General features: G+C 38.3%; 3 protein-coding genes and 1 pseudogene across 4 annotated transcripts; 2 read left to right on the forward strand and 2 right to left on the reverse strand.

Annotated features, from left to right (window-relative positions):
• The first annotated feature begins 119 nt into the window (after positions 1-119).
• zgc:113425 (uncharacterized protein LOC541425 homolog) lies at positions 120-3,359 on the forward strand. 2 transcript variants are annotated; one of them, XM_042738202.1, is made up of 7 exons: positions 120-234; positions 521-692; positions 1,435-1,494; positions 1,585-1,716; positions 2,621-2,767; positions 2,871-2,931; positions 3,087-3,359. In XM_042738202.1, exons 2-7 carry the CDS (start codon positions 528-530, stop codon positions 3,191-3,193), a joined length of 672 nt encoding a protein of 223 aa, XP_042594136.1. In that variant the 5' UTR covers positions 120-234; positions 521-527; the 3' UTR covers positions 3,194-3,359. The 2 variants fall into 2 exon arrangements, with proteins under 2 accessions (XP_042594136.1, XP_042594137.1); XM_042738203.1 differs by having other exon boundaries at positions 226-692.
• Positions 3,360-4,077: 718 nt separating this feature from the next.
• Positions 4,078-8,223, reverse strand: LOC109102491 (ras-related protein Rab-33B-like). Its single transcript, XM_019115841.2, has 3 exons — positions 8,076-8,223; positions 7,737-7,973; positions 4,078-6,677 (listed from the first exon to the last, which is right to left on the reverse strand). The coding sequence occupies exons 1-3, from the start codon at positions 8,085-8,087 to the stop codon at positions 6,186-6,188; spliced, it is 741 nt and encodes a 246-aa protein (XP_018971386.1). The 5' UTR covers positions 8,088-8,223; the 3' UTR covers positions 4,078-6,185.
• On the forward strand, positions 8,160-14,193 carry LOC109102859 (annotated as a pseudogene).
• Positions 14,194-14,921: 728 nt separating this feature from the next.
• On the reverse strand, positions 14,922-24,737 carry LOC109102860 (N-alpha-acetyltransferase 15, NatA auxiliary subunit-like). Its single transcript, XM_042738204.1, has 20 exons — positions 24,480-24,737; positions 22,115-22,199; positions 21,923-22,027; positions 21,393-21,550; positions 20,757-20,891; positions 20,496-20,649; positions 20,093-20,212; positions 19,916-20,011; positions 19,726-19,832; positions 19,568-19,640; positions 19,315-19,484; positions 19,018-19,170; positions 18,068-18,196; positions 17,730-17,943; positions 17,451-17,644; positions 17,257-17,365; positions 17,070-17,168; positions 16,848-16,991; positions 16,234-16,331; positions 14,922-16,139 (listed from the first exon to the last, which is right to left on the reverse strand). The coding sequence occupies exons 1-20, from the start codon at positions 24,531-24,533 to the stop codon at positions 15,933-15,935; spliced, it is 2,604 nt and encodes an 867-aa protein (XP_042594138.1). The 5' UTR covers positions 24,534-24,737; the 3' UTR covers positions 14,922-15,932.
• Positions 24,738-26,680: the final 1,943 nt, after the last annotated feature.

Here is a 26,680-nt window from a genome sequence, read left to right on the forward strand (position 1 = left end):
CGACTATAATATTATTACTAAAATGTTGAAAATATGAATCAGGTTTTCTCTAAGGCAAAATGGAGGAATATTCAATGCCCAAGTAATTAGGTCAACACTGTAAATCAGCACACTGTGGGGGCGTGGTCATCGTGGTGCACCTGCGCGCGCGCCAGGTAAATGAGTGACACGCTGGGTTTCACCGCTTGCTTCCAAACAAAAGCGGTCCGGAAGTGACAAGGAAAAACGGCACAGGTAAATACTACATTTATTCTAATGTAAAGGACCTATACACCCCTTTATACATATTAAATCGGGCGTATCATAGTTTAAGTATAGCGTTTAGTAAAATTAAGTTAGTAAAGTCGCATTGTAGTTTCAGTATCAACGCACAACGTGGAAAGCGATCGTGACGATTTCAAGTCATTAGACAATTGATAAAGGATCCAGCTCCGTTCGAAGACATAATAGTGAAGGTTTTTTCTCTTTTAAATGATATATATGAAGGTGAAACACATTACCTCTTCTCTCTTCGCTGAAGGCCTGAGATGGACCGTTACAGATATTTCATCTTCAATCAGAAGAGTGTGGTGGTCCTCGGCATCCTTCAGGTGGCGTGCGCGGGGCTTTGCGTGGTTTGCGGGTTTATGGATGCAGTCTTCCGCAAGAGCACTACTTTGAGTGAAACTAGGGCTCCACTCTGGGCTGGACTGGTGAGAAACCTTAAAACTGACAATTTATTTACTTTAATATGGCTTAAAGTTATAGTTCACACTTTAATCTATAATGCACCGTCCCAGTTTTCCAGTATAGTGTAGCAAACTGGGACAGAGTCATAGTCACGTAAAAAAGTTAGGTTAGGAAAATCAGAATTAGCTTTTGTATCTCATATTAAAACAGATCACATTTTGCTATTTTATCATGTTAACATGGCTTTCCTTCGTAGCTAATTTACTGTAAATGTTTCTCACTGCTGTAACGTGGTTTAGGATGAATTTATTAATGCTGATTTTTAGTGATAGAAGATTATACACATAATGATGAAGAAGGTTAGGCCTAGGTATCCCACTTGACATGTGTTCACCCTCTCGTGGCATGTGTCTGCACTAAGAGACAGTGATTCTACAGGGCCACAAACAGGACTGATGATGGGAAAAAAAATGAGATGGTAGGAAAAAATGCTTTTGCGTTCTCTCTGTAAGATTGCATTCCCCCGAGAAACTTTGCATTCTCTTCCAAAAGCTCTGAAATATAGTTTTTTCTCATATTGTTTCCATCACAAAGGTTTGCGAGCAAATCTGAAGTTTCTTAGGGGAATGCAAAAGTTTTGTGAGAAAATACAAAAGCATTTAAATGTAAAAAAATTTTTTCTCACATCTCATTTTATTTAGCATCACCCTTGAGATGCTCGATATGATTTTATAAAGTTTATATCACTTTTTCCTCCTCTTTTAGATTATGGCTGCCCCTGGTGTACTTGCCCTCTTAGCATCCCAGAAGAAAAACCCAATTTTGGTAATTTCTTATCCGTCTAATATACGGTATTTCTCCTGACGGTTGTCTTTCTTACTGTTGATATTAACATGTTCTCATTAATATGTTTAGGTAAATGTCATGATCGCATCATCTGTGATGTCACTTTTTGCTGTTGTGATTGTCTTCGTTTATGCTTGCGTCACTCTCAGCTATGGAGAAGAGGATGATGAGGTCTTCCATGCCCATCCTATCCCTGAAGTGGTACAGTCACACCAGATCATGTTTACTCTGCCATATGTTAAAGGGATACTCCACCCCAAAATGAAAATTTTGTCATTAATCACTTACCCCCATCTCGTTCCAAACCCGTAAAGGCTCCGTTCGTCTTCGAAACACAATTTAAGATATTTTGGATCAATATCCTGGAGGCTTGAGACTGTCCCATAGACTGCCAAGTAAAATACACTGTCAAAGTCCATAAAAGGTATGAATACTCGTCAGAATACTCCATCTGCCATCAGATGTGCAATCTGGGTTATATGAAGCGACGGGAATACTTTTTGTAAGCGAAGAAAACAAAAATAACAACTTTATTCAATAATTCCTTTGTCAACAGTCTCCTCTGTGTCTCTCCTTAATACCGTATGCTGTGTATGCTCTTCTGTGTCATCCGTGCCACAAGGATGCGCTGTTTCTATGTGTATTTAGCTTTGATTTGTAAGAAAACAGTGCATCCTTGTATTGCGGATGACACAGAAAAGCATACACAGCATACGGTGATATGGAGAGAGACAGAGGAGACTGTTGACAAAGGAATTATTGAATAAAGTCGTTATTTTCTTCGCTTACAAAAAGTGTTCCTGTCGCTTCATGTAACCCAGATTGCACGTCTGATGGCAGATGGACTATTCTGACGACGACTTGCATACCTTTTATGGACCTTGACACTGTTATTTATTTGTCAGTCTATGGGACAGTTACAAGCCTCCAGGTTTTCATCCAAAATATCTTAAATTAATTCACCAATACGAACAAAACTACCAAATGTCAATAACTACATAGGAGGTAAATCTCTCTTCGGCGACGCATCAAATAACCTTGCACAACACCTTTAAACGCTCCGCTTAAAACACACAAATGGTTGATAAAGCTGTGTCTTGTGCAGAGGTTCGTGCTCAGCCGGATGGTGAAAGGAGCAAACAGCACCCTTCTGGTGGCCTGCATGGGGTCTTTGCTCTTTTCTTCTCTCATTGCTTATGTCGGCTTCCGCAGTCTGCCACTTTGCGGCTGCTACGACTCTGCAAATGGCATGGTGGGTGAAATTTTATATAAAACAAGAAAGTGCAGTATTTTAAAGTTATTATACAGTATGCAAGACTGAGCTGTTAATTACTGCATTGTTGTGTATTTTACAGGATTTTCTAGTTCCTCAGAATGACCCTGTTACTCCAACTGAACTTGTGTGCACTTGGCAAGGTACGTGAGAGATGTGTTGTTCGAGTGGCTTTGGACACTAAGATAACAAAATAATTTTATAAGTCATCTGCTATATGAGCCACAATGTATGCCATTATGATGATGTTAGTGAGGATGTGGCCAACTGTAACAAGGTTTTATTTTGCCTCTTGCAGATGGAGATGAGCGAATCTTTAACTCCCCCATGTCATTCATGGATCACTGTCCTGAGCAGGAACAGCAAAACCTCTCTACACTTCCACCGTATAGCAGACTAGCTTAATAATTGATGTTTATTTTTAAATGTGAAATACTGGTAAATATAGTTCATTAATTTTCCCCATAAAGCGAAAAATGTCCAGATATCATCAAGCCTGCTTGTTTCAAAGTAACTTAAATTTGTTTCTTGATGTTTAAGTTATCAGTGCCATACTTTTTTTATCTTTTTTTTTTTTTTTTTTTTTTTTTTTTTTTTTGGCTTTATACTTTTTAAATGATAGACTGATTTGTGCACGTAAACCTATATTTTACAATAAACAATATATAACAAATTAAGTATTCTATTTGCCTCTTTATGAATTTAACAAACAAACCATTCATTTCAGTGGATGTTCAGATTACATACCAAGCGACGGTATCATTTTTGCAATGTTATTACTTTAAAATAAGTCTCTAGTCTGAACATTAAGTTCCCATATGTGACCCTGGACCACAAAACCAGTCATAAGGGTCAATTTTTTGAAATTGACTAAATTAAATTGAATAAATAAGCATTCCTTTGATGAATGGTTTGTTACGATATGACAATATTTGGCTGATTCTGGAATCTGAGGGTGCAAAAATTTTAAATTCTGAGAAAATCATCTTTAAAGTTGTCCAAATGAAGTTCTTAGCAATACGTATTACTAAACAAAAATTAAGTTTTGATATTTATGGTAGGAAATTTACACAATATCTTCATGGAACATTATCTTTACTTAATATCCTAATGATTTTTGACATAAAAGAAATCAATAATTTTGACCCATACAATGTATTGTTGGCTATTGCTGCAAATATCGGGTATATTTGTAGCAATAGCCAACCGTGCTACTTAAGACTGGTTTTGTGGTCCAGGGTCACATATGCACTCTTTTATTAGACAAATAAGGCACAACACTAGTCAGCTGAAATGCAAAGATGTGGTACTTTATTTTTTTTAGTAAAACACTGAAACAGTCAAAACCAAAACTGCAACAAGCACTGCTCTTTTGCACTCCTTTGATTATAGTGCATTGATGGTTTATTTTCCCAAAACTATGTCACTCTAACTCACTGAACAACACTGAAGGCAACACTGAGTTGTATCAGACAAATGACTAGTAAAGATATATTGTGCATGCTTGAGTTCTGGCATTGCAAGGTGCCAATTAATCAACTGCTGACCCCTGATATCATGAATAGGCTCATACACTTTGGTTGCAAAGATGCATAATTATCCCAAGTATAATAAACAATTACCTATAATAAAAATGTAACACTTAAACATGTTAATAAGATTCCATTCGTTATCTACTATTAGAATTTTCAAGCTGTTTTTGTAGATTTTTGAGATCTGCTCATATTTTACATTGTCAACTATGTTATTAATGTGTTAATAATGACAGGAAAAAAACAAATTCTGAAGGACACTTAAAATGGTACATTGGATGAAGCGAAAAATCAGTACAGACAACAGTGGAGAGAATCCAGACCAAGACTATGTTGAACTGGTCTTGATAAAAACATGAACCTACAAAAATCATCAAAGCTCATGTTGTTTCTGGCAGATAGATTAGATATGAACCTTCTGTAAGCACCCAGAGTCAAAATGTTAAGCACAAATAGTCTTAGTGTGCAATCAACATGTTGAATTTAAATATTAAAGAGCCATCAACCGTGCACAATTCCTCAACTAATCACATGCTCCCCTATTATTGTACCCGAATCAACGCAATGCATCTGCTAATCAGGCCCTTAGCCAACCTACTTCAAAAAATGAACCAGAATTCATATGCAAAACCTCTTTTTGGCAATTCCCCATAAAACAAATAAAGCATGTCATGCCTGAGCTTCTTTCATGCACTCCACAGGACCGGCTGTGGTTACATAAAGACATGAGTGAATATTCCCTGTAATGGTTTGAACTCTGTTCTGCATATCAGTGTTGGAAAGAAGATGGCCGAAGGGAAAGACAATTTAGTCATTAGCATATCTGTATATTTGTACTGATAGATTACATACTGAAATATAGACTGATATCAGACCCTTTGTTCAGATTTATGCCATGCACAGAGTAGATGCCATGAATAATATGAGGTACTAATCTGTGAGTATACAGTACAGATCACTTTCATTTTGCCTAACAAAGCAGTACTACATACAATTCCTGGCTGTAGACACTAAAGTAAATACTGTCAGCGAATTCGTGTCCCTTTTTACCTAACTTATCTACATTTTGACATGATTCACATGAAGGACTGGTTATCATGCATAACCCAGATGTCTTTACAGTAGATTTTATATAGAATGGCTGCTAGAAGAAAATAAACTGACAATAAATAAAACACTGGCAGTGGACTAGGACTGGCTTTTTTTTTACTTTTAATTTCAGCTCACATTTGTCTAAGATCTATTAGCAGCACTAATAAATAACCTGGATTTAGTGTTTGTTCATCGGTTTCTCTTTTCTCTTGAGAGAACTGACAACTTTCACAGGAAGTGTCTGCATGTGTGTGGGTGACATAGAATGAGAGAACAAACAACAAACACAGACTAAACCAGATTTACCTCGGAGGCTGGAGTGATTTAACAGAACGGATTATCTAAATGTGGCAAAAATTGTTTAAAAAATATGATGAAAAAGGCAACACTTTACGCATGAAGTTTTCACTGTTCAATTCACCTGCAGAACGGCATAACTTGCTAAATCTAGTAGGAAAATGCGGTGCATGTTTGGCAGTGGCATATGATGTGAACTAGACAGGCTGACACATAATAGATGAAGCTTGTATATGTAAGGCAAATGGGCCTACATGCAACTTCTCAAAGCCTCTGGTTTGATTGATGGAGGAAAGTTTTTTCCCTTTAAAAAAATGGCCGGATCAGATACAAAAAGAAATCTTGAGAATAGATGTTCCTGTGTCCTCAACCATTCTCCTGGACCTTCAAGGATAACACAAAAGCACCTCTGGACCTGCTTCTTTAAAAGGTGCTTCACCTTTGTCATCTCCATCCTGTAAGTGGTGATTCCTTCATTAGCTCCTCCAACATCCACAGCCCCAAGTTCCCCTGTCCTCCTCATCCTGCCTCCTGAGAGTGACAGTATCTCCTGCTCCGCACGGTGGTTGGCTTAACACCAGTGGCTTCTGAGATTTCAGCTTGTGCGCCACCGTCATAAAAATGGCCTCTACATGGTCACTATTATTCCGACCACCGTCGTCGCTTCCGTAGGGGTTCTTGGCAGAGGTCTCGAACAGAGGCATTGAGTGTGCATCAGCGAACTGCTGCGCTACGTCGGTACTTACTTGAGCGGCATGCCGCAGGTCGCATTTGTTGCCGACCAAGATTCTAGGCACCTCTTGGCCCAAGGCATGCTGACGGCACTCCTCGATCCACACCGGAAGACTTCGGAAACTAGCAGCATTGGTGACATCATAGACAAACACCACAGCGTGGACGTTGCGGTAATAGTGCTGCACCATACTCTTTCGAAAGCGCTCCTGGCCTGCGGTGTCCCACAACTGGACCTGGTAGAGGGGGAAAAGGAGCGCCATTAGCTGTCAACTAATATCATACATGCATATTTGTCCTTTTTAAGGGATAGTTCACCCAAAAATTAAAATTCTGTCATTATTTACTCACCATCATGTCGTTCCAAACCTGTAAGACCTTCATTCATCTTCGGAACACAAGTTAAGATATTTTTGATGAAATCCACAAGCTTTCTGACCCTGCATAGACAGTAACGCAACTGAAATGTTCCCAGGTCAAGAAATGTAGCAAGGATCACCTGATGTCACATGGACTATTTTACTGATATCCTTGCTATGTTTCTGTACCTGGGAACATTCCAGTTATGCAGGGTCTAAAAGCTCTCAAATAACCTCAATTTGTGTTCCGAAGATGAACAAAGTTCTTACGGGTTTGGAACGACACGAGGGTGGGTAATTAATGACAGAATTTTAATTTTTGTGTGAACTATCCCTTTAACATTGCAGAAGAATGCAGGGTGTGTTCACCTATAAATGACAAACACATGTAGGTGTCTTGTGCATTAGAGTTTTTGGAAATTTCCATTTAGTTACATACTGCTGTTATGACCGATGTAATGGTGTACCACCAATGTATAGACAGTCTCAATAATAAATCTAACCCTGAATTACATTGGCCATCTCTTCAACCTTATAAAGTCTATTGTAGATGTCTATTGTAAAACAATGTAGTACATGCATGATGGTTTATACTGACAACTGATAGTTATACATTCTGCTATACTGCTATAAAAACGTTACTGATTTAATTATTTACACTATATGCTATCAGAATTTCTTCTTACTTTTTAGCCATAAAAATAACTACATCTACCCAACTACGCATTTTGTGAATAAAATCATACTCTATGGGGCATAAAAGCCTTGTGTATCAAATATGGTACAAACCATAAAACACAAACTTTATTTACATTATATCTAAAGGATCAATAAACTAATCTATTTTAAAAGAGACATGTGTCAGGCCTTACAGGATGACATTAACGTATTGAGTAAATTTGCAAAATAACGTCCTGAAATCAGAAGCATCCTCACCTTGATTTTCTCTCCATCTATTTCAATAACCTTCTCCCGAAAATCCACCCCAATAGTGGCCTCAGTCTTGTCTGGAAACTTGCCCGCACAGAATCTATAGGTGAGGCAAGTCTTGCCAACTCCAGAGTCTCCTATCACGATGATCTTAAAGATCCGAGTCCGCGGGGGAGGCAGCGAAGAGCTGGTCAAAGATGAGCTGAATTCAAACGAGGACTCGATATCTGCCATGCTGTCTTCCTATAAGTGCCTCAGAGAATGGCACAGTGCAAATGTGTGCTGATGCTAACGGATCAAATAAATAATTCAAGCGCAGGCTTAGTTTAACCTTCAGCCCCTCACCTCAAGCGTCATGTGCAAAACTTAGCGATTCAAGCGTCGGGGACTGTATTTGACGTGTTGACCGGTAGACTCCGCATTTTGCTGATGCATTCCTGGCGGAGTCCTCTTACACTGTTTGGGGGTCTGTCTGTAGCCACGTACGACGTTGACATAACTGTAATCTCGCGAGAAGTCACATAATACGAGCGTTTTGTGTGGTACTTCCAAACAGCACACACAAAAGAGCATCACAAAACTGAAACTTACCACTGTAAACAGAGCACACAAACCAAACACACAAATAAAATATTTAAGTTATTTTATTATATTCTATTGTAATATGTGCATGTATTAAATAAAGGAGGTGGAAGTTTTTACTTCTTTGCAGTGACTTGATGCTTCTTTTAATATTGTAAAATTGCACTAAAAAGATTTAGTCGAGTTTGTTTACTGATTCTTTCCCTTAAAAACTCAGATTATAGATTTTAGATTAAACTAGATTATAGTTTATTTGCATCGATATTATTTTGGCATCCAAGAATTTGAAACTGAAAAGGCTGAATTCTTGTCTGTAACTGCATTATTGTTCTGTTCTGTTGTAGATTGATTTTGATGATGGCAAATGCCCAATATACCACAATCATATGAAGGGTATTTATAATGTTTAACAGTCTGTGCACAACTAGTTTCAGGGTGAGTCTTGAGTCTAACTCCTGCTACTTGTTTTGTCAGAAATGTAGTGAATTAAATATTCTTTAACAAAAGAATCCCATCAGAGGCACCCGTTTCTCAGGCTCCAGTGCTGATGCTCCGTCCTCGAGCATGGAACATGGTGGAGCACAACATGATGGTATGGATCTTGTAGTGAGCTTGTTTAATGGCACAGATGAGAATATTGGTGTCTTTGTTTGTTTTTCCAAACCATGTGTTGGTCTGTTTGAAATTAATTTAGTTTCACATTTCACCTAATGATGATTTAATTATCTGTTGTAAGGTTTTAAAAATTTTATCACTTATAACCACTCCTTTAGAAAAGAAAATTGGATTTTCTCCTAGACAACATTAAGTGTAAATGTAGAGAAAATGGATACTTTTGCTTGTTTTCTGCTTTAGATTGTACTTCTATGGAAAAACCCCAGTAACCTCACATGTGTATCAGATAAAATTTCAAAAACTGCTGAAACTCAGATCTAAATTCAAGAGATTTCAGTGAAAGCAATTCATAATAAAAGTCTTCACACTCATGTTATAGCTCTGTACTCTTAATTTATGTCAGTAAATGTCTCATTTGTGTCTGTTTATATTGCTCCAAATGGGTTTTTGATTCAGATTAAAATAAAAGATATCTTAGAAATCTCTTTAGCTGTAAATTAGCTAATGCTGCATAGTAATATATCCTTCTTGGTAGTGTGAAGTATATGTACAGTCACGACCAAAAGTTTTGGCAGTGACAGATTTTGTGTTTTGGAAAGTTTGCTGCTATAGTATTTGTAGATTATTTTTCCACATTTTTCTTTGGTGTACTGAAAAACAATGATAAACATATCATAAGTTTTAAAGGCTTTTATTGGCAAAAAAAAAAAAAAAAAAAATGTATATATATATATATATATATATATATATATATATATATATATATATATATATATATATATATATATATATATAATTTGGCCACAGATCCAAAATTTCAATGTAATGATCTTTGAGCCACTTCATCACTCTTGTTTTGTGACATGGTGCTCCATCCTACTTAAAATTGCACGGATCATCACCAAATTGCTCAAGGATTGTTGGAATAAGTCACACTTGCAGGACGTTTTGATACCGTTCTTTATTCATGGTAGTGTTTTTGGACAGAATTATGAGAGAGCCCACTCTCTTGGTTGAAAAGCAACTCCACACATGGATGGTCTCAAGATGCGTCACTGTAGGCACAACACAGGACTCATGGTAGCGTTCACCTTTTCTTCTCCGAACAATTGATTTTCCAGATGTCCCAAACAGTCGGAAGGGAATTTCATCAGAGAAAATAACTGCACCAGTCTTCTGCTGTCCAATCCTTGTACTTCCTGCAGAATTTCAGTCTGTCCTTGATGTTTTTCTTGGAGAAAAGTGGCTTCTTTGCTGCTCTTCTTGACACCAGGCCGTTGTCCAAAAGTCTTGTCCTCACTGTGCATGCAAATGCTCTCGCACCAACCTACTGCCTTTCCTGAGCAAGCTCTGCACTGCTGGTGACACGATTCTGTAGCTGAGTCCTCAGGAGGAGACTGTCCTAGCGCTTGCTGGACACTCTGGGATGTCCTGAAGACTGCAGTCGAACCTCTCTCCTTGAAGTTCTTGATGATCCTGTAAATGGTTCTTTCAGGTGCAATATTCTTTGTAGCAATTTCCTTGCATGTGAGGCCATTTTGATGCAAAGTGATGATGGCTGCACGCGTTGTTTGGAGGTAAGCATTGCTAAAAAGAACACAATGATTGGAAGCGCTTCTTCCCTCCATCAGTCTGCTCTTACAATCTAATTATGTGCTTCTGAAATGATTAGTCAATTAATTTTACCTGGTCATTTTGTGTCGGGATCAAAAAACAGTGAAATTTGTTTTGTTTTGTTGTTGTTGTTGTTGTTTTTTGTGAAAAGTAATTTTTTTGGCCAATGAAGCTTTTAGCAATTATTTAAAATGCATGTGAAACAATGTCAAGGAACACCAGAACAGCTGAAGCAGCAAACTTTGCAAAACACAAAATTTATGTCACTGCCAAAACTTTTTGCCAAGACTGTACATCTGTTTGTCTGTAGGTGAATGGTTGAGAGGTTCCAGGTCCATTGTTTGATTTTGGTCTGCTGATGTTTCATAATGCAAAACTAATTCTTCAGAACCAGAGTGGCCCTTTTTTCTACTTGTCCAAGGTCAGTGTGGGATCACAGTTCTCTGTTTACCAGAACAGAACTTCAATGTAGAATCAAAAATATCCTAGAAAATCTTAATGATATGTTGTTGAGAGCTACATAGAGGCCAGACTCTGGAGTCAGATTTCTTTCTGGACCGAGAAGAAGGTGTGAGTGTTGACAGAGATTACATATGACCCCACTGCAGTTTTAACTACCATGAATTTTATTTCTAATGTATTCTGAATTTTTCTGTAGCTTGGCCTGCAAGTGGGCTGCATGAAGGCCACTGTGTTGATCGAGTGTGTCCCAGCATCGTTCGAGATGGAGATTTTGTACGAGCTCAAGGAGCACTCTGCTGGTCTAAACTGTGGCATCTGGGATTACTCGGCTTCCTTTGTCAACAGATTTGGTCAGCGAATACATTTTCTGCAAGTTTGACTAGTAGATTCAATCACATTCCTCGATAGTGACAATGGTTGGATTATAGGTCATCGGGCTGATTTCCTCCTGCCTGATCACAGTAAATATGTGGATATGGAGAAGCGTTTCCTGCACAGCTACATGGATCTTCTTGTGCAGACGTGTCACCGCAGGGGTGCCCTAGCAACAGGTGGCATGGCAGCATTGCTGTTGCCTGGAGACAAAGAGAGTGACCTCTTGAGACTGTACTCAGAACTGTCACCAGACAAGATGCAACCAGATCAAATAAAAGCTGTGTTGATTTGAATCCAACCCATAATTGCAATCAAAATATAGTGGCACAAACTTTTAAATCCCAGTATTACAGTGACCAAGCAGTGCACAACACAACAAAATCTTCACAACACAACAAAATCTCCACAACGGAAACAAACCGCAATACAACAAAATAAGCACAGCACAACGGAAACAAGGCACAACACAATGAATTAGTCCTATGCGTTGTGTTGTAGTGTCATTGTGTTGCGCACTACTGGGCCACTGTACATATGGCAGTTCTGTATGTGTTTTTTCATATAAATGATCAAAGCAGGAGTTGATGGGTTTATGGTCTACGACATGGACCTGATTGAGCCCATGCAAAAAGTAAGTGTCACACATAACAAGTTGTTCATTTCAGTCTGGTCATTGATAAACTTCCCCATAACAGCACTCGCATATATACATATAAAAACATAATTTCTCTCTCACACAGCTGTTTCAGCTTCACTCTCATGGTCAGAATCAACTCCTACAGCTTCGTGAAGACATCACTGTGACCCCTGAAGACTTGCTCATTATGCCTGCGGTCAGTTGAATTCTATCACTGCAAATCATGTTAACAGTTTAATAAATATGTGGTGAGTGTAAATGCTTTTGCCTTTGTATTGTGTGCTTTATATCTCTATAGGGAGGCGTAACACGGTACGGACTGAGATATAACATTGCTGTAGGTGTACTCTTCATTGAAGCCTGGCTTTCAGGTGCAAAACTTTATTTCACCTATGACTTTTTATACAACACTTTTATGCTGTGATGCTATGTGATTATGATATTGACTTTGTACAACAGGCAGAGGTCATTTCTTCTATCTGGGGAAGGTTGAGGATTCAGCAACGGCAGAGATATGCTGATCTCAGGTTGGTTCACTCAGAGTTCACATGCTACAATATAATATTATCTCTTATTCTAAGAGGCTGCATTTTTCAGGTCTGGCAGTGGATTCGGCACCAAGTGAGACTGGAGGACGATGGGGCGGTAGTGACCCGAGCTCTTGTCAGCAGTTTGGCTGAAGTTCTGATGGAAGATCTGAAAGCAGCCATACATTGCCAAACAAGCAGGTAAACAATGCTGTACTGATGCTTCATATATTGGATAGAGAAAACATTTGTTGGAATGTGCACTTGAACAGAACATAGTGACCAGAAAATGAAGTGGGATTCACACAACAAAAGACCATGCATTACAGTGATTTTACCACGGTTACAGGACGTTCTTGTAGATGGCATGAAGAAATCATTGTTCAGTAGTGAAGTGAATTATAAAATTCCTCAAGTACTATATATATATATATCGCTCGTGACGTCATTAATGAATAAACACCTTTTGCACAGCTATGGCATATACACAGCGCTGCCCACGTGGCTATTGCTCCTAAAACAGCTAATTTTTATCAGTTCTTTTGTCTTTGGGTCCTTATATATCTCACAGATTTCTGCACGTTCTAAATCAGATACAGCTAAAGTTGCAGAGTAAAGATTACATTCATAGTCATGCATTAGTGAGAGCACTTGCGTGTGTGAATTAATTCTACCTGGCAGTGTCTCTCTACTAATAGTGAAGCTGTGAGATTTAGCGTTAGTTATTAATAAATATATGCTTGAACTTTTCAGTTTTTAAGCTACTTTATTGAGAAATCACAGAATAGTGTTGATAATACATTTCTGCACTGAATGATTCTGTGTGCGCGATCTGTGCATGATGTACCAGGCTACGAGCTACTGTCTGTAGCCTATGTGTGTTACAGTGCAGCAGCGCATTAGATTAACTGAATGGCGATTAGTTTACCTGTACAATAAACTTTTTTAAACGTTCAATTTCGAGCATGCAGTAATATAATCACACGTCTTGTGGAACGCTTTCGGAGTATTCATATATTTGTCATTTCAACAGTTAGGAAAAGGAGCATAAATGTAGAAGTCCTTCAAAGATTTCTTATCCTGTTGCACCCCCTATAGGACCATTGACTAGTCGACGTCAAGCTTAAAGCATCATGGCAGAGCATTGAAGTCGACTAGTCACGCAACCCCTATATATAGATGTTAATATTAATATGTTAATATTGTTTATATATATATACCTTTACATGGAAATACTTGGGGGAAAAACACATGAAAATAAGATGTTGCCTTGGCGACTAACTGAAATACAAAAATTACATTTTAAATATAATTGAAATAAAAATATTACAAAAAATATTTAAACTTCATTTAGCATCTATTATTTTATATAAACTAAAATTAAAACAGAAATATTAAAGCAAATGTATATAGCACCTCAGTGATTGCCCGTGAGCTCACACTGAGAATTACTGACCTTTTCTCCATTTCCACTCTTTTTAGGGACAAACAGAGGTTGATGACTGCTGTGTCCATGTTTCTAGAAACAGTGCAGAAGAATGATTTCCCAGAGTTCCTTACTACATACCTTAATCTGGACCACACTTTCCACAGCTCTCAGAGCTAACATGAGAACCGACAGATAGACATAGAGCCCAAAGCCAGACTCTAAATTACTTCATCACAAACAAAATATTATATCCACGAACGCTTGTTGTCTTAACATGTGAATACATGAAAGATGGTTTATAATGTCTAAAAAAGGATAGGAAATTTACTTTAATTTACCTATAGCACAGTGGTTTTCAACCAGGAGATCTAATGATGATTTATAAGCTGAAACAACTTTAAATCAATCAAGATGAGGAAGTGATATTAATATATAAGGAAAGGAAAAAAAGAGTTTTGTACTCAGAAATTCTACCCTGTAAATATTTTAAAACTGCCATAGTTAGTAAGTATTAGTCATTATAGTAGTTTTACAAATGTATTAATTTATATTATTTTTCCAAAAAATAAAATACATTTGTAAAACTACTATAATTATTTTTTAACCAGGTAATCACAAAGAACTGGAAAAATCTGAATATTGGGCATGGATTAAAATGTTGACAACCACTACTACTACACAGGAATCAAGGCTGTAATACATTTGTATATATTTTAAAGTAATCTTATTGGTAACCAATAAAAGTAAAGCCCAAATGAGTGAAGTAAAAATAAATATTTATATAGATACAAATTCTAGCTCTTTTCATCAGCAAATGTTTGGTTTAACTTTAGCAAAACCCCTGCAAATTCTTGTGTTCTGTATTTTCTAAAAGATTAAACTTTTACATCATACATTGTAACCAAAACCAAATGTGGAAATTAAAAAACAAAAAGAGAAATACATCACAGTCATGTTATTTTTTTTTTATTTGTAACTGTGTGAGTGTCAAATGACAGGACATGTTCTCAGAATTCAGACAGTTTGATGGAGTCTTGTATTATGGTGGAAAAAAATCATAAACAGAAAGCAGAAAGTTTGAAACCAACATGAGAACCCAAACAATGAGTGAGAGAGAAAAATAAAAGATGCCAAACAAACCCAAAAGAAACAGTCACAGTAAAAGTCCTACAGGTCCAACAGATGCCACTGCGGCCTCTAAGATATTCACTGGAAAACCGAAAGGCAGCAAAGGATTAAAGAAAAAAAATATATAAAATAAAGAGATGCACGTCTGCCTCTCCTGGCACTCCAGGTAACCTTTCATTAGACTGTTATCAGCTGATTGGCTGAACATCAGTGTCTCCTCCCAGCAGAAGTGGTGGGTTTTCACTGCTGGCTCCCCCTGGTGGCTGATCCTGGAACAGCTTCTGCCCAGCCACATTTATTCAGTGCCACACTCCCCACACCCCCAACCCCCCTTTCCCAGGTACCCTCGCAACAGGTGCCGTCATCTGCATCTAAAGGTCCGCCCCACAGGTTTGGCACACGACCACGCAAGTCAAACCAAGACCAAAAGTATTGCTCCTCCTGATATTATTCGGTTCTCTTTAATATTATCTTATATAAATTACTCTTAAAAACATGTTAAGCAAGATGCATGTGTCTGATAAACATGAATTAGGCCCGATGAGTTCACTTTGACTGTGCTGATCAATCTTTCTCTTTAATACCGTTTATTCTGTTCTAGCATAAGAGACGCCACTGGCCATTTTTTTTTTTTTTTTTTAAAAAAGCAAAACAAGATAGAAAGGAGGAAAAAAAAAAATGTAAAATGGGTTTTTCCCCTATTGCTCGCTCGCTTCCAAGGCGGAAGGTAACCATGGTCTTGTTAGTGCAGTAGAGTCTCAACCTCAGTGGGGCGTCTGGTCTCAAAATGCTGACGGCCATAAAACGGCCACCCTGCTCCCTTCCTGAAATGCTCATATCTCATTAGGCATGTCCTCATGGTCGCAGGGGGACAGGTCTCCATTGGTGGTCACCGCAGAGTTGTCCTGGTAACTGGGGGGCATGAAGGCTAAAGCGTAGGGATAGATACCGTGGCAAGACGCACGGTACGATTCGAGATTTTTCTCCTGCTGTGAGCCCAGACTGCCATCCCTCAACGCTTGGAGCACCTCGGTACACGTCTGATATTCACACATACAAATATGAGAGATGTAGCATCATGCTTTTCATGAGAAATATCCCAATTTTATACGGTTCTGTTTATGGTTATTGTACCTGAATGGTTCCGCCTGTTAGGGACTCGTTCAAGGAGGTAGCCAGCTCGGCAGCCATCCCCTCAGAGGAGGGGTCCAGAAAGACCATCATCTTAGCAGCTGCATTCAACAAAAAGGTAGATGCTAAATGAACAGCTACAGGAATTTAGTGGTACACTCATGCTTAAGGGTTTCACAGCAACAAAGCAATCAGAAGTCATTCATATCTGGTCACTTGAGTGAAAGTGGCCACTGGTGTAGTTCAAATTTATGAGCAGCAATGTGATTGAACAATCACCAAAGACACTGCAGACAGTGATCTGCTTTCTGAAATGGTCTGATACAGGAACCCAGTAGAAGCAACCAACAGTACAGTGAGACTGTGACCTCTAGCGATTTAACTGTTTCAGATATGACCAATCCTTTAATGGTGGAATCCTTTAATCTCTTGATTAAATGACTGGATTAAATAAATAAGATCTTGCATAATGAAAACAAGGGCATGGAATGGAACGTTTAAGCAACGAGTGAACAAACGTTTGGCTTTAGAATTGAATCACAAATATGACTCAGTCTTGTGTCTATGAAGAGTCGATAGTGGTTTTCAAAAGTTCTTTAACATCATAAAGTGGGTACCTGCAACTCTGTGTGGTATTGAGTTTGCATGTTTGCTCAGGAAGTTCTTGTTGAAAGTCTTGGGGTCACTCTCGCCAAACAGTTTTGTGATCTCCTGCTTCAGAACCGTCTGCACTGCCTCCGGCATGTCCTTACTGTCTGACACTGAAAACAGACACAGATCTTACTGTTCATGTATCTTTTTTTGTCCCATGTGAGGAAACGATATGTGCCTTTATGTACCTCCTTTGAAGAATCGCACCAAACACTGGTGGAGCCAGGGGTGATCGGGGTCCAGTGAGTAAGCTCTCTTCACCGACTGCAGCATCAACAGATACTTCTCTACAAACACAAACACACATTAGGAGTTTTCAATCACACATCCTGAAACATTATGAATCACTATGTTCAAGTTCATCAGTCTGCTCACCTTTCCTGAGGTAGATCTCAAAGGCCAGCAGATGCGTGTCTATTTTATTCTTAACTAAGTTCTTGAGAGGAGTCAAGAACTTAACTGCTTCTTCTAGAGGATTCTCAACCTACAGACAGAAACAGCACATGCTGATGAACAGAATCAAAATATTTTATCCTGTAAAGTACAAAAGGCTTTGTCAAGATACACACCTTCGCCAGTTTTTCTGGTATGAGCTCCTCTTTAGGTCCTCCAATCTCCTCCTCATCCTCTTCCTTTTTCTTCTTTTGGTTCTTTAGCTGTTTTTCTTTTTCAGCATTCTTCTTTTCCTCCTCTAACTGGGCTTTCTTTTGGGCACGTCTCTGTTTGTTGCGCAATTTCTTCAGCTCCTTGTCTGTTAGGTTGGCTACAGAATAAAAAATTGTTACTTTTTTTCAAAAAGCAAGGATGGACCTCTAAAGTTTGAATTTGTTTTGTGTGCATGACTGTACCATTGTCAGCCTGCGACTCCTTGTTGTCATCGGAGAGCGGGTTATCATGAAGGCTGAGGTAGATCTCGATGGCTGTACGTGCTGCCTTGAAGTAAAAAGGGTGCATGCGCAACACGTCCTCTAGATTGAGCAAATCGACGTAAGAACGCAAGGTCATCTTCCGCATACAGTATGTGTGGAAGTCGAACTGGTCGTCTGTTATCTCCACAAAATGCTGTCAACAACAAAAGTGTCAGGATATTTATATAACCTACAGATTTAGCACAGACCAATTAATGTCAGTTTGCTAACTACAGCTAAAATCAACATCTGATAGTATCTAATTCTGCAAGATTTACCCTCTCAATTTCATGGCACTTCTTCAGCGCCTCTCCATATTTGTTCAAGGACTTGTAGGCCAGAGCACACTCCGTCTGGAACCACATGCACTGCATCTCATTCAGATTCTCTACAGCAGAGGCTCCTTCCTGCAGGTGACAGAGATTGGATACATTCAGACTGATGTGTTTTTGATAATGAGACACTCTTGGAAAAATTAATGTGAGAGATTAAAAAGTCATTATGGAAATTGTAGTCCCAAATTTCATTTACAAGGGACAAGCAAATTATTGGTTAAATCATTATCTGTCAGTTTTTGCACTAAAATGCACTGAAAAAAAAACAACAACTGAAAAAGGGTTTTTGGTCAAAGGAGGAAAAAAATGTTACTGCTTTCAATGCTCCTAAAATGTAATGTTAACTAACATTTTACTATTTCAGTCTTTCTGGAGCTGAACAGCTGCCAGAGGCAATGCCTCCAAATGAACAGATTTGTCTTTTAAAAGGACTTTATATAGAAACTAAAATAACACACTACCATTCTAATGTTTGGGAGCAGTACGATTTAAAAAAGAAGTCTCTTATGCTCATCAATGCTGCATTTATTTGATCAATAATGCAACCAAAACTGTAATATTGTGAAACATTACTACAACTGTTTTCTATTTTAATATATTTAAAAAATGTATTTATTTCTGTGATGGCAAAGGTGAATTTTTAGCAGCCGTCACTCCAGTCTTCAGTGTCACATGATCTTTGGAAATCATTCTCTGATTTAGTGCTCAAAAACATTTCTTAATTTAAAATAGAAACCTTTTTGCAACATTATACAAGTTTTTACTGTTACTTTTGATACTTTTAATGCACTCTTACTGAATAAAAATCTGACCATATAGCCCATATTATATATGTAATAACTGGTGTTATTTTAAGTGCGTTCTCACAAGCATGTGACCTTCACCATACTAACCCGTGTGAACTTGGAACACATCTCTTCAGCCTCTTTGATAAGTCCAGCCTTGAGCAAATACTTGGCACACTTGGAGTTGATGAAGCGGTCAGCAGTGTCCAGAGCCTGGGCCTCATCCATCCAGCGAGCAGCTTCACGGATGTTACCCGCATGCTTATAAGAGAACAAGACACGGAAAATAAAGTCACTCTCTCATGTTCTATTTAATGGTTTCTATCTTGAGAACATTTTGAAACAATGTAAAAGTGTCTCATTTCTTTTACGTCAAACTGTTTCAACGACGCGAGGTCGCTTTACCTTGTATATCTTTGCCTTGATGAGGAAGAGCTCTATGAGGGTGGGGGTGCTTTCGATGGCTGCATTGATGTATTCGAGGGCAAGCGTCTGTTTGCCGATATGGTTGAAATGCTGGGCCAGGAAATACTGAACCCACAGTAAAGTAGTGGGGGGCTCCGTTTTCCCATCATCTACAAATTCAGCAACACATGTCCACAGTGAGAACTTTGGCAACACTGTCATCCGTCATCAAAATCTGTTTACATGTACTCACCCTTTTGGTTGAACATTTTACAAGTTCTCAAACATTTTTCATAGCCCACAACTAATTCCTCAATTATTTCTACCTGCAGAAGACAGGAACATGTTATAAAAATGGTGTCTGTTCTTATATGTTCTACACATTCTCTTGGTTATATTGCCCCATCTCACCTTGTCTTTTTGATGGTAGAGTGATTTCAGTGTGGTAAAGACAGGCGGGCATCCTTTGCTGAAGTTCATCCTCAGGTAGCGATCCAAACACTCTCTAAACTTCTCACCTGCGAGAGCCAAATGCAGTCATATACACGGCCACATTCTGAGAGCATAACAGTTCTACTGATTTGACAAGACTGGCGCTGACCTGTGAGGAAGCTGAGAGGAAGTCTTCTTGGCACCAGGCCTTTAGGATACTTAACCCAGGCATCTTCATAGATTTTCTGCTTCTCCTCGACACTCTCTGAAAGCAGACATTGAGTAAGGGACTAATAGAAATTCAAATCAGCCAAGATTTGCTGTGTTGAGAAAAATCTGTATTTACTTGGTTTGAGTGCTTTCTCTAGCCCTTGATAGTAGCTCCAGTTCTCAGGGTTTCTCTCCAGCAGTCGGTGGTAGACCTCCGTAGCTTCTCCAGCCCGATCTAACTTGAGAAGCAGCTCTCCTACACACATACCAACATACGTTGCTTTTAAAAAACTGTGACACCAGAGGATAAACAAATTCATGATGCCAAAATCAGAGCTATAAAATTACCGGTAATATTCAAATTCTGTTATTTTGTTTAATGCAAAAATACATTTCCATAAAAAAAATAAAATCTCATCAAATGAAATGAATACAAGGACACATTAAATTGAAAAAAATTGGCATTACATCAAATCAGCCATAAAAAAAAGAAACCCTCTAATATCAGGCAATAACCAATATATATGCCACACACACACCTCGTGTCTCCTCTACAGCCAGTTTGTCACATATCTGTTTTTCATAGCTGGTCAGGTGATCGAGGGCTTCTTTGTTAAGCCCGGCCTCCCTCAGCAGCTGATTCTGATAAAGCAACAGCTCACTGTACTCGTAATCCACTTTATCTGGAGACGTCTGAAACACAATCAACAACAAACCTCAGTGGCATCCAAAAACAAACACTGTCTGCAACAATAAACTTAGTGTAAATGACAACTTACAGGAAGCAGTGAAAAAAATACCTGTTGTGTTTTGCGGAACTCCTCCACGATCTTAGCCGCCATCTCATAATCTTCCAGAAGGTGGTACGCGATGGCATAACCGATCCAGGAGGCTCTCTGAGCCGGTCGCAACTGCAGTAACTGGTACCTGGTCTCCTGTGAGAGAGAAAGTGTTTCAAATTAGGGCTGCACGATTAATCGCATGCATTTGTCATGCGTGTCTCATCAGTAAAGCCGGTTCCGTGATTAGCGGTAAATATCCGTCACCTGTTTTCAAATGCACCGGGAGTTAATACACAGAGCCGTAGTTCACTGACAAGCTACACAATATCGTGTTCATAATCGAATGCGATTAATCTCAATTATGAACAGAATATTGCGTAGCTTGTCAGTGACCTACGGCTCTGTGTATTAACTGCCGCTCCCGTTTGAAAACAGGTGACAGACATTTACCGCTAATCACGGAACCGGCTTTACTGATGAGACACGCATGACAAATGCATGCGATTAATCGTGCAGCCCTATTTCAAATTATATTAAGACCAAAACAATTTGAGTCAAAGAAGTACTTTGGAAAAATAACTATTTTATTAGCTTGTTCCATGGAACATTGTAGTTTCCTGACACATGGAAGCACTTACATTCAAAATAACTTACCCTGTAACCTTCGAGGTCTCTCATTTGGATCTGCAGCAGTGAGAGATCTCTGAGGATCTGCAGATTGTCTTTGTCCCATTTAAGAGCATTCCTGTAGCACTTGATGGCCTCGTCATACTTCTTATCCGATCGCTGAAGCAAACCATAAACGTGCCAACCTGAAGAAGAGTTAAGGACAGGAAACAGCTCTGCACCTACGACTGTACGATTTGGTGGGAAAATAATCAAGTGACTACTTTCATGACCAAAACTGTGACTCTGGGGCTGCAAAATTTGGCCCAAAATTTTGTGATTATATAATAAAGCTTATAAAATAACTGATTGTACAGTAAAAACATTTTTTTTATAAATAATAATTTTAAAAAAGCACATATATGTATTTAATTAAATCACAGCCCTCGCAATTTGACTAGGCCCTGTTGGTCAATCACTAACAGTTGGGTACAAGTATTAATATGTGCAAAGAAATGACTTCTTTTGACAATTCTTTTTTATGAATCCACTGACATTGGAAAAAGTGTTAAGGATACAGACATGACTCTTCAGATCGTTTCGTAAGCCACGTCGCACTAGGTCATACGCTTCCTCCTTTCGGCCCAAGCAGTTCAGAGTCAGGCCTTTCATTGCAAGGGTCTCTGCAAGATGGAAAAACAGAAATCACTGTGTGCTCAACAAATTGAATTAGTCAAAATGATGAGAAACTGAAGTAATGAATGTCTTGCCTCCATGTTCGGCGAACTTCTGGTTGGACAGGATCTGTTTGCAAAACTTGAGCCCATTTCTGTACTGCTTGTGTTCATAGCATCTCTGCAAGACATAAAATGGAAAAAGCACGCTAATAATTACTTGTTCACTGCACATTAGGCAAAATGAAAGAAGGGTGAAGATGTGTGGTTGTCTTCCTAACACTTTAAACCACCTTTAAAACCATGCAGAAAGCAAGTGTGACACACATAACAATTCCAATTCCAAAATCAGGTGTGTTATACAAGTGTGAATCACCTTGGGACTCTGTAGAAGACACACAAAGGCTAAAGGAGTTCACAAACTCCTGCAAAGACATGCGCTGGATAATCAAGATATCAATGCCAGAAAAGAATCAGAGAAGAAAGCCGCACCTCCTGTCACAACGTTCCCCTTAAAGATCTGCTGCTTAAGGCTGGAGTACACTACACGTCTTTTAAAATCTGAACAGATTTCGAAACACTAGGCATCATACACTCACAGACTTCGTAAGCAGTCACTGAGGTCATACACTTCCAGACTTTCAAGTCGTTCTGATCACTACAAACTCACGCAGAAAAGGGCTCCACAATGTGTCTTTTAAAATCGGCTAAACTTTTGGCAACTAGCGTCAACTGTTCAAACTATAAATTCAAGGGGGAAATGTGTAGCGTATTCCAGCCTTTACTAATGTAACTCTTATTAAAGTAGTTCACAATACTGCTACAACGCCCATAGCAGGCTCAGATAAAAAGGTTATGATGGTGAGATGTTGATTACAAACAGATTCCGATCCACTTTTGTCACCACTACAGCTTGGACATCCTAGAAGAGATGTCTGCCAAATATCAACATCACAGTAACATGAAGGAATGCCTTCTGGCATAATCCTGTTTAAGGGACAGACATCTTTAAGCACTGTTGTTGGCATTGTTATCATGAGTGAAATGTAATGTGTGAGTCTAAGAAATTAAATCACAATAAGGCCTTCTAGCAATTCAAGCTCCCTCCCTGTGACAGAACAGAAACAGATGTTAGAAAACACACATAAACCCACGTCAGATGACTTTGAATTTCTAACTGTATGCTGGAATATCAAAAATCAGGACCGTCTAACAATCAGTAAGAACAACCATTTGGGGCCGTTTCATGACTGGTCATTAATACACATTACTAATTAACAGCAATGACTGGGCAAGCTGCTGTTGAGTCACTATGACATAAAAACTACTTCTTAAAGCACAAAAAAGATTTTCATTACAACAAAAGTCCATCATTTGGATGTTAAAAATTATTTCTAATTGTTCACTATCAGAGCAGGCTTTTTACCCGCTGTGTCCTAGACAGCTGAACTACCCAAAAGCATGTTCATAGGCCTAAATGTTGTGACATATTCTATTTAAGGTCTCTGTGAAATCACAAAGTTTTGCAGCTTTTAGTAAAACCAGCTTTGCTACATGCAAGTGTCAGCATATAACACACATTATACGCTCGTGTGCTACTATATGTTGACAAATTTAAAGTTTAACTGTAATTTAATCTCAGTAACCTTGTATTTATTCAACACAATATATTAAGTATATTAAATAATCAATATTAATTGCATTACACCCACTTTTGTCTGATCAAAAGCTTTCCAGAATGATAATGTCTCTCCCTTGACATGACTAACAAATCATGATTCATTAACTAAATCTAGTATTTTCATCATTTTTTAATGATAGTTAAATGTTAATGCATGATTTGTCCAGTTAGCACCGACAGCAGATTTGAGGAGAAGCGTTCAGGTACTAATTAATGTGTCAATAATGATGTTTATAAATCATACCACGTGTAAACAGCACACTAACGTAGATATTACAACACTGTCTTCGAATGTTTCATGCTCTGCTCTTATTTTGAGGTTAGTGCTGCTGTAAATGGATGAACTTTCATTCTGTTCACTTGTATGGTGACTAATCGATTCAACCCGTGTTTTGACTTGGTGCACGAAGCACTCAAACAACACGTTGTTACTGGTGCAACTTTATAAAGCGACTTTGTAGCATCGTTGAATGTTTATTCCGTCCACACAGCTATTAAATCACTGATCTTTGCGCTTAACTTTCTAAGGCAGTTAGCTGCTCTGTGTCGGGCAAGTTCATCTGCTCTCAAAGTGCGTGAACGTGCACGAGCTAATAATCATGTTACGAGTATTAAAGCAATGCCAATGCGCACTTGTTAGCTTGCAAAAGACTCCTAGGAGATTTCTCTTGAGGTCAGCGGAGAGAGATCCTGGCTAAAATAGGAAGGGGGTTGACACACGCTTGCTTTCTATTATTAACAATCCTGCGTTCGTTAGCAGATATATTTCCCCCAACTTACCAATATTCTCTTAAAGAGAGCGTTCTCCTTCGGCGGCAGAGTTACCGAGGGCATGCTTCTTCTTCTTCTTGAGTACTGATCACCGTGACTTTGCTCTGATCATGAATCGGAACCCGCGATCCTCTGGCCGGATTGTCTGCCGTATCGTAAAAGCCCCCCGAACTTCGCTGTCTGGGGATTTTCGCTTTCACGTGGTGACAGCAGGCCCCCCTTCAGAACCAAAATGGCGACGCTGATCCTCCCCGGGTCAAGCGGGGAACTGCGCATGCGCGGAGTGTGCGGCATTTCCGAGGCGGGGATAAAACAGTGGAAACTACTTTTTTTTAAATGTACTATAAATTAAATATATAACTATATGGAAAATATACATAACGTTAAAGGAAATGATAGTGCTGCCCCTGGCGATTTTCTTATAATTACAATAAAGGTACGACCGAGCGTATTGAATGATGCATGTAATGCCTTATGCATATAATATTATCTTGGAAGTATGCTGTTATTGTGTTTGACGCTTCAGCAAAAAAACTTTTGTAAAGGCTTGTGGGAGCCGTGCTTCTGAAAGACAGCATGTTTATAGCAGATAAATACAGCTGTACTAATAAACATATATTTATTATGATGAAACCACTACTATTCTAAAAAACTGGATATAATATAAACTGGACTAAACCTTTGAGTATTTGAGGATAATAATGTTTAATGATAAAGTAAAAGAGGCTGTGGTTTTGCATGGCATGTATTCAGCTGAAAGTGTTTGAGAGATATCATTTAGATATTGATAATTACTGTATTTTTGTTCAACCGAAAAAAAAAGATTATTTGTGTAAACAAGGATTTTTTTCGAGTGGATATGAAAGATTGGAAGGACTTTTAGATTTTTATAGATTCAAGATGGATCATTTTTATGTATCATTCCAATAAAAACAATTGTGACAATTATATTTTTCTCTTACACCTTTTTGTTGTTTTGAGAATTCAATTTAATTTATTTATTACAAGACACCAATTCACCTGTTTGGAGAACATTGTCAATAAAAAAAAAGATTTAAAAAAAAAGAAAGGAAGAAAGAAAGAAAGAAAATAAAATTATTATTAATTAATGAATGGTTGTTATGTACACTCGAGTGTGTTTCAACATTTAGGATAAAAGAGGTAGAGAAAGAACAAAGGAAGAGAATAGGGGGGCATTAGGAAGGAAAAATAATGGAGAGGGAGGGTTAGATGTCCCTTTTAGCATGGGAGAACTGCAAAGGGCATTGAATAGAACAGGGAAGTCTGCGCCAGGAAAGACAAAGTGTGTTACAGCATGCTTAAACATTTAAGTATAGAAAAATCAGGAGAAGCTACTGATGTTATATAACAGAGTGTGGGAGGAGGGAAGGTTACCAAAAAGTTGGAAAGAGGCAGTAATTATTCCAATAAGAAAGCCTGGCAAAGATCCAAGCAAGCCGGGAAATTACAGGCCACAAACTTCACATATTTGTAAATTAATGGAGCGCATGATAAATGAAAGACTTATGTATTTTTTGGAGAGTAAAGATATAATAGCTAGTTGTCAAAGTGGATTTAGAAAAGGAAGAAATACAATTGATTCGGTAATAAATTTGGAAGATGAGATAAGAAAAGCTCAAGTAAACAAGGAGACAGTGGGAACAGTGTTTTTTGATGTGGAGAAGGCGTATGACATGATGTGGAGGGAGGGACTTTTAATTAAATTGCATTTAATGGGAGTTGGAGGAAAAATGTTCAATTGGATCATGGATTTTTTAAATGGAAGGGTTATTCAGGTAAAGATAGGTCAAGAATTATCAAATCAATATAATGTAGAAAATGGGACACCACAAGGGAGTGTAATTAGTCCAATTTTATTTTCCATCATGATTAATGATATATATTCAGAGCTTCCATTAGATATGGGGAGATCCCTATTTGCAGATGATGGAGCTATATGGAAGAGAGGAAGAAATGGTGAATTTATTAAAAGGAAATTACAAAACGGAAATTAATCAAGTGGAACAGTGGGGGACAAAATGGGGGTTTAAGTTCTCAGTAGAAAAAACAAAGGTAATGCTTTTTACAAATAAAAAGAAGGATAAGGAATGCAAGGTGGAAATGTATGGAACCAATTTAGAGAAAGTAGAGTGTTTTAGATTCCTGGGAGTATATTTTGATACAAAACTAACGTGGAGGGAACATATAAA

Source organism: Cyprinus carpio, chromosome B14, assembly GCF_018340385.1.
Source record: "Cyprinus carpio isolate SPL01 chromosome B14, ASM1834038v1, whole genome shotgun sequence".
Taxonomy (NCBI): Eukaryota; Metazoa; Chordata; class Actinopteri; order Cypriniformes; family Cyprinidae; genus Cyprinus; species Cyprinus carpio.

Bases quoted from the DNA above. Each gene is read 5' to 3' on its own strand.
- zgc:113425 (XM_042738202.1), top strand. From the start codon at position 528: ATGGACCGTTACAGATATTTCATCTTCAATCAGAAGAGTGTGGTGGTC. The intron at 1,495-1,584 runs GTAATTTCTTAT...TAATATGTTTAG, and splicing joins AGAAGAAAAACCCAATTTTG to GTAAATGTCATGATCGCATC. The intron at 1,717-2,620 runs GTACAGTCACAC...TGTCTTGTGCAG, and splicing joins CCCATCCTATCCCTGAAGTG to AGGTTCGTGCTCAGCCGGAT.
- LOC109102491 (XM_019115841.2), bottom strand. The intron at 6,678-7,736 runs GTGAGGATGCTT...CCCCTCTACCAG, and splicing joins TAGATGGAGAGAAAATCAAG to GTCCAGTTGTGGGACACCGC.
- LOC109102860 (XM_042738204.1), bottom strand. From the start codon at position 24,533: ATGCCCTCGGTAACTCTGCCGCCGAAGGAGAACGCTCTCTTTAAGAGA. The intron at 19,641-19,725 runs GTGAGATGGGGC...TGTCTTCTGCAG, and splicing joins TCTACCATCAAAAAGACAAG to GTAGAAATAATTGAGGAATT. The intron at 19,485-19,567 runs GTGAGTACATGT...CTGAATTTGTAG, and splicing joins TAAAATGTTCAACCAAAAGG to ATGATGGGAAAACGGAGCCC.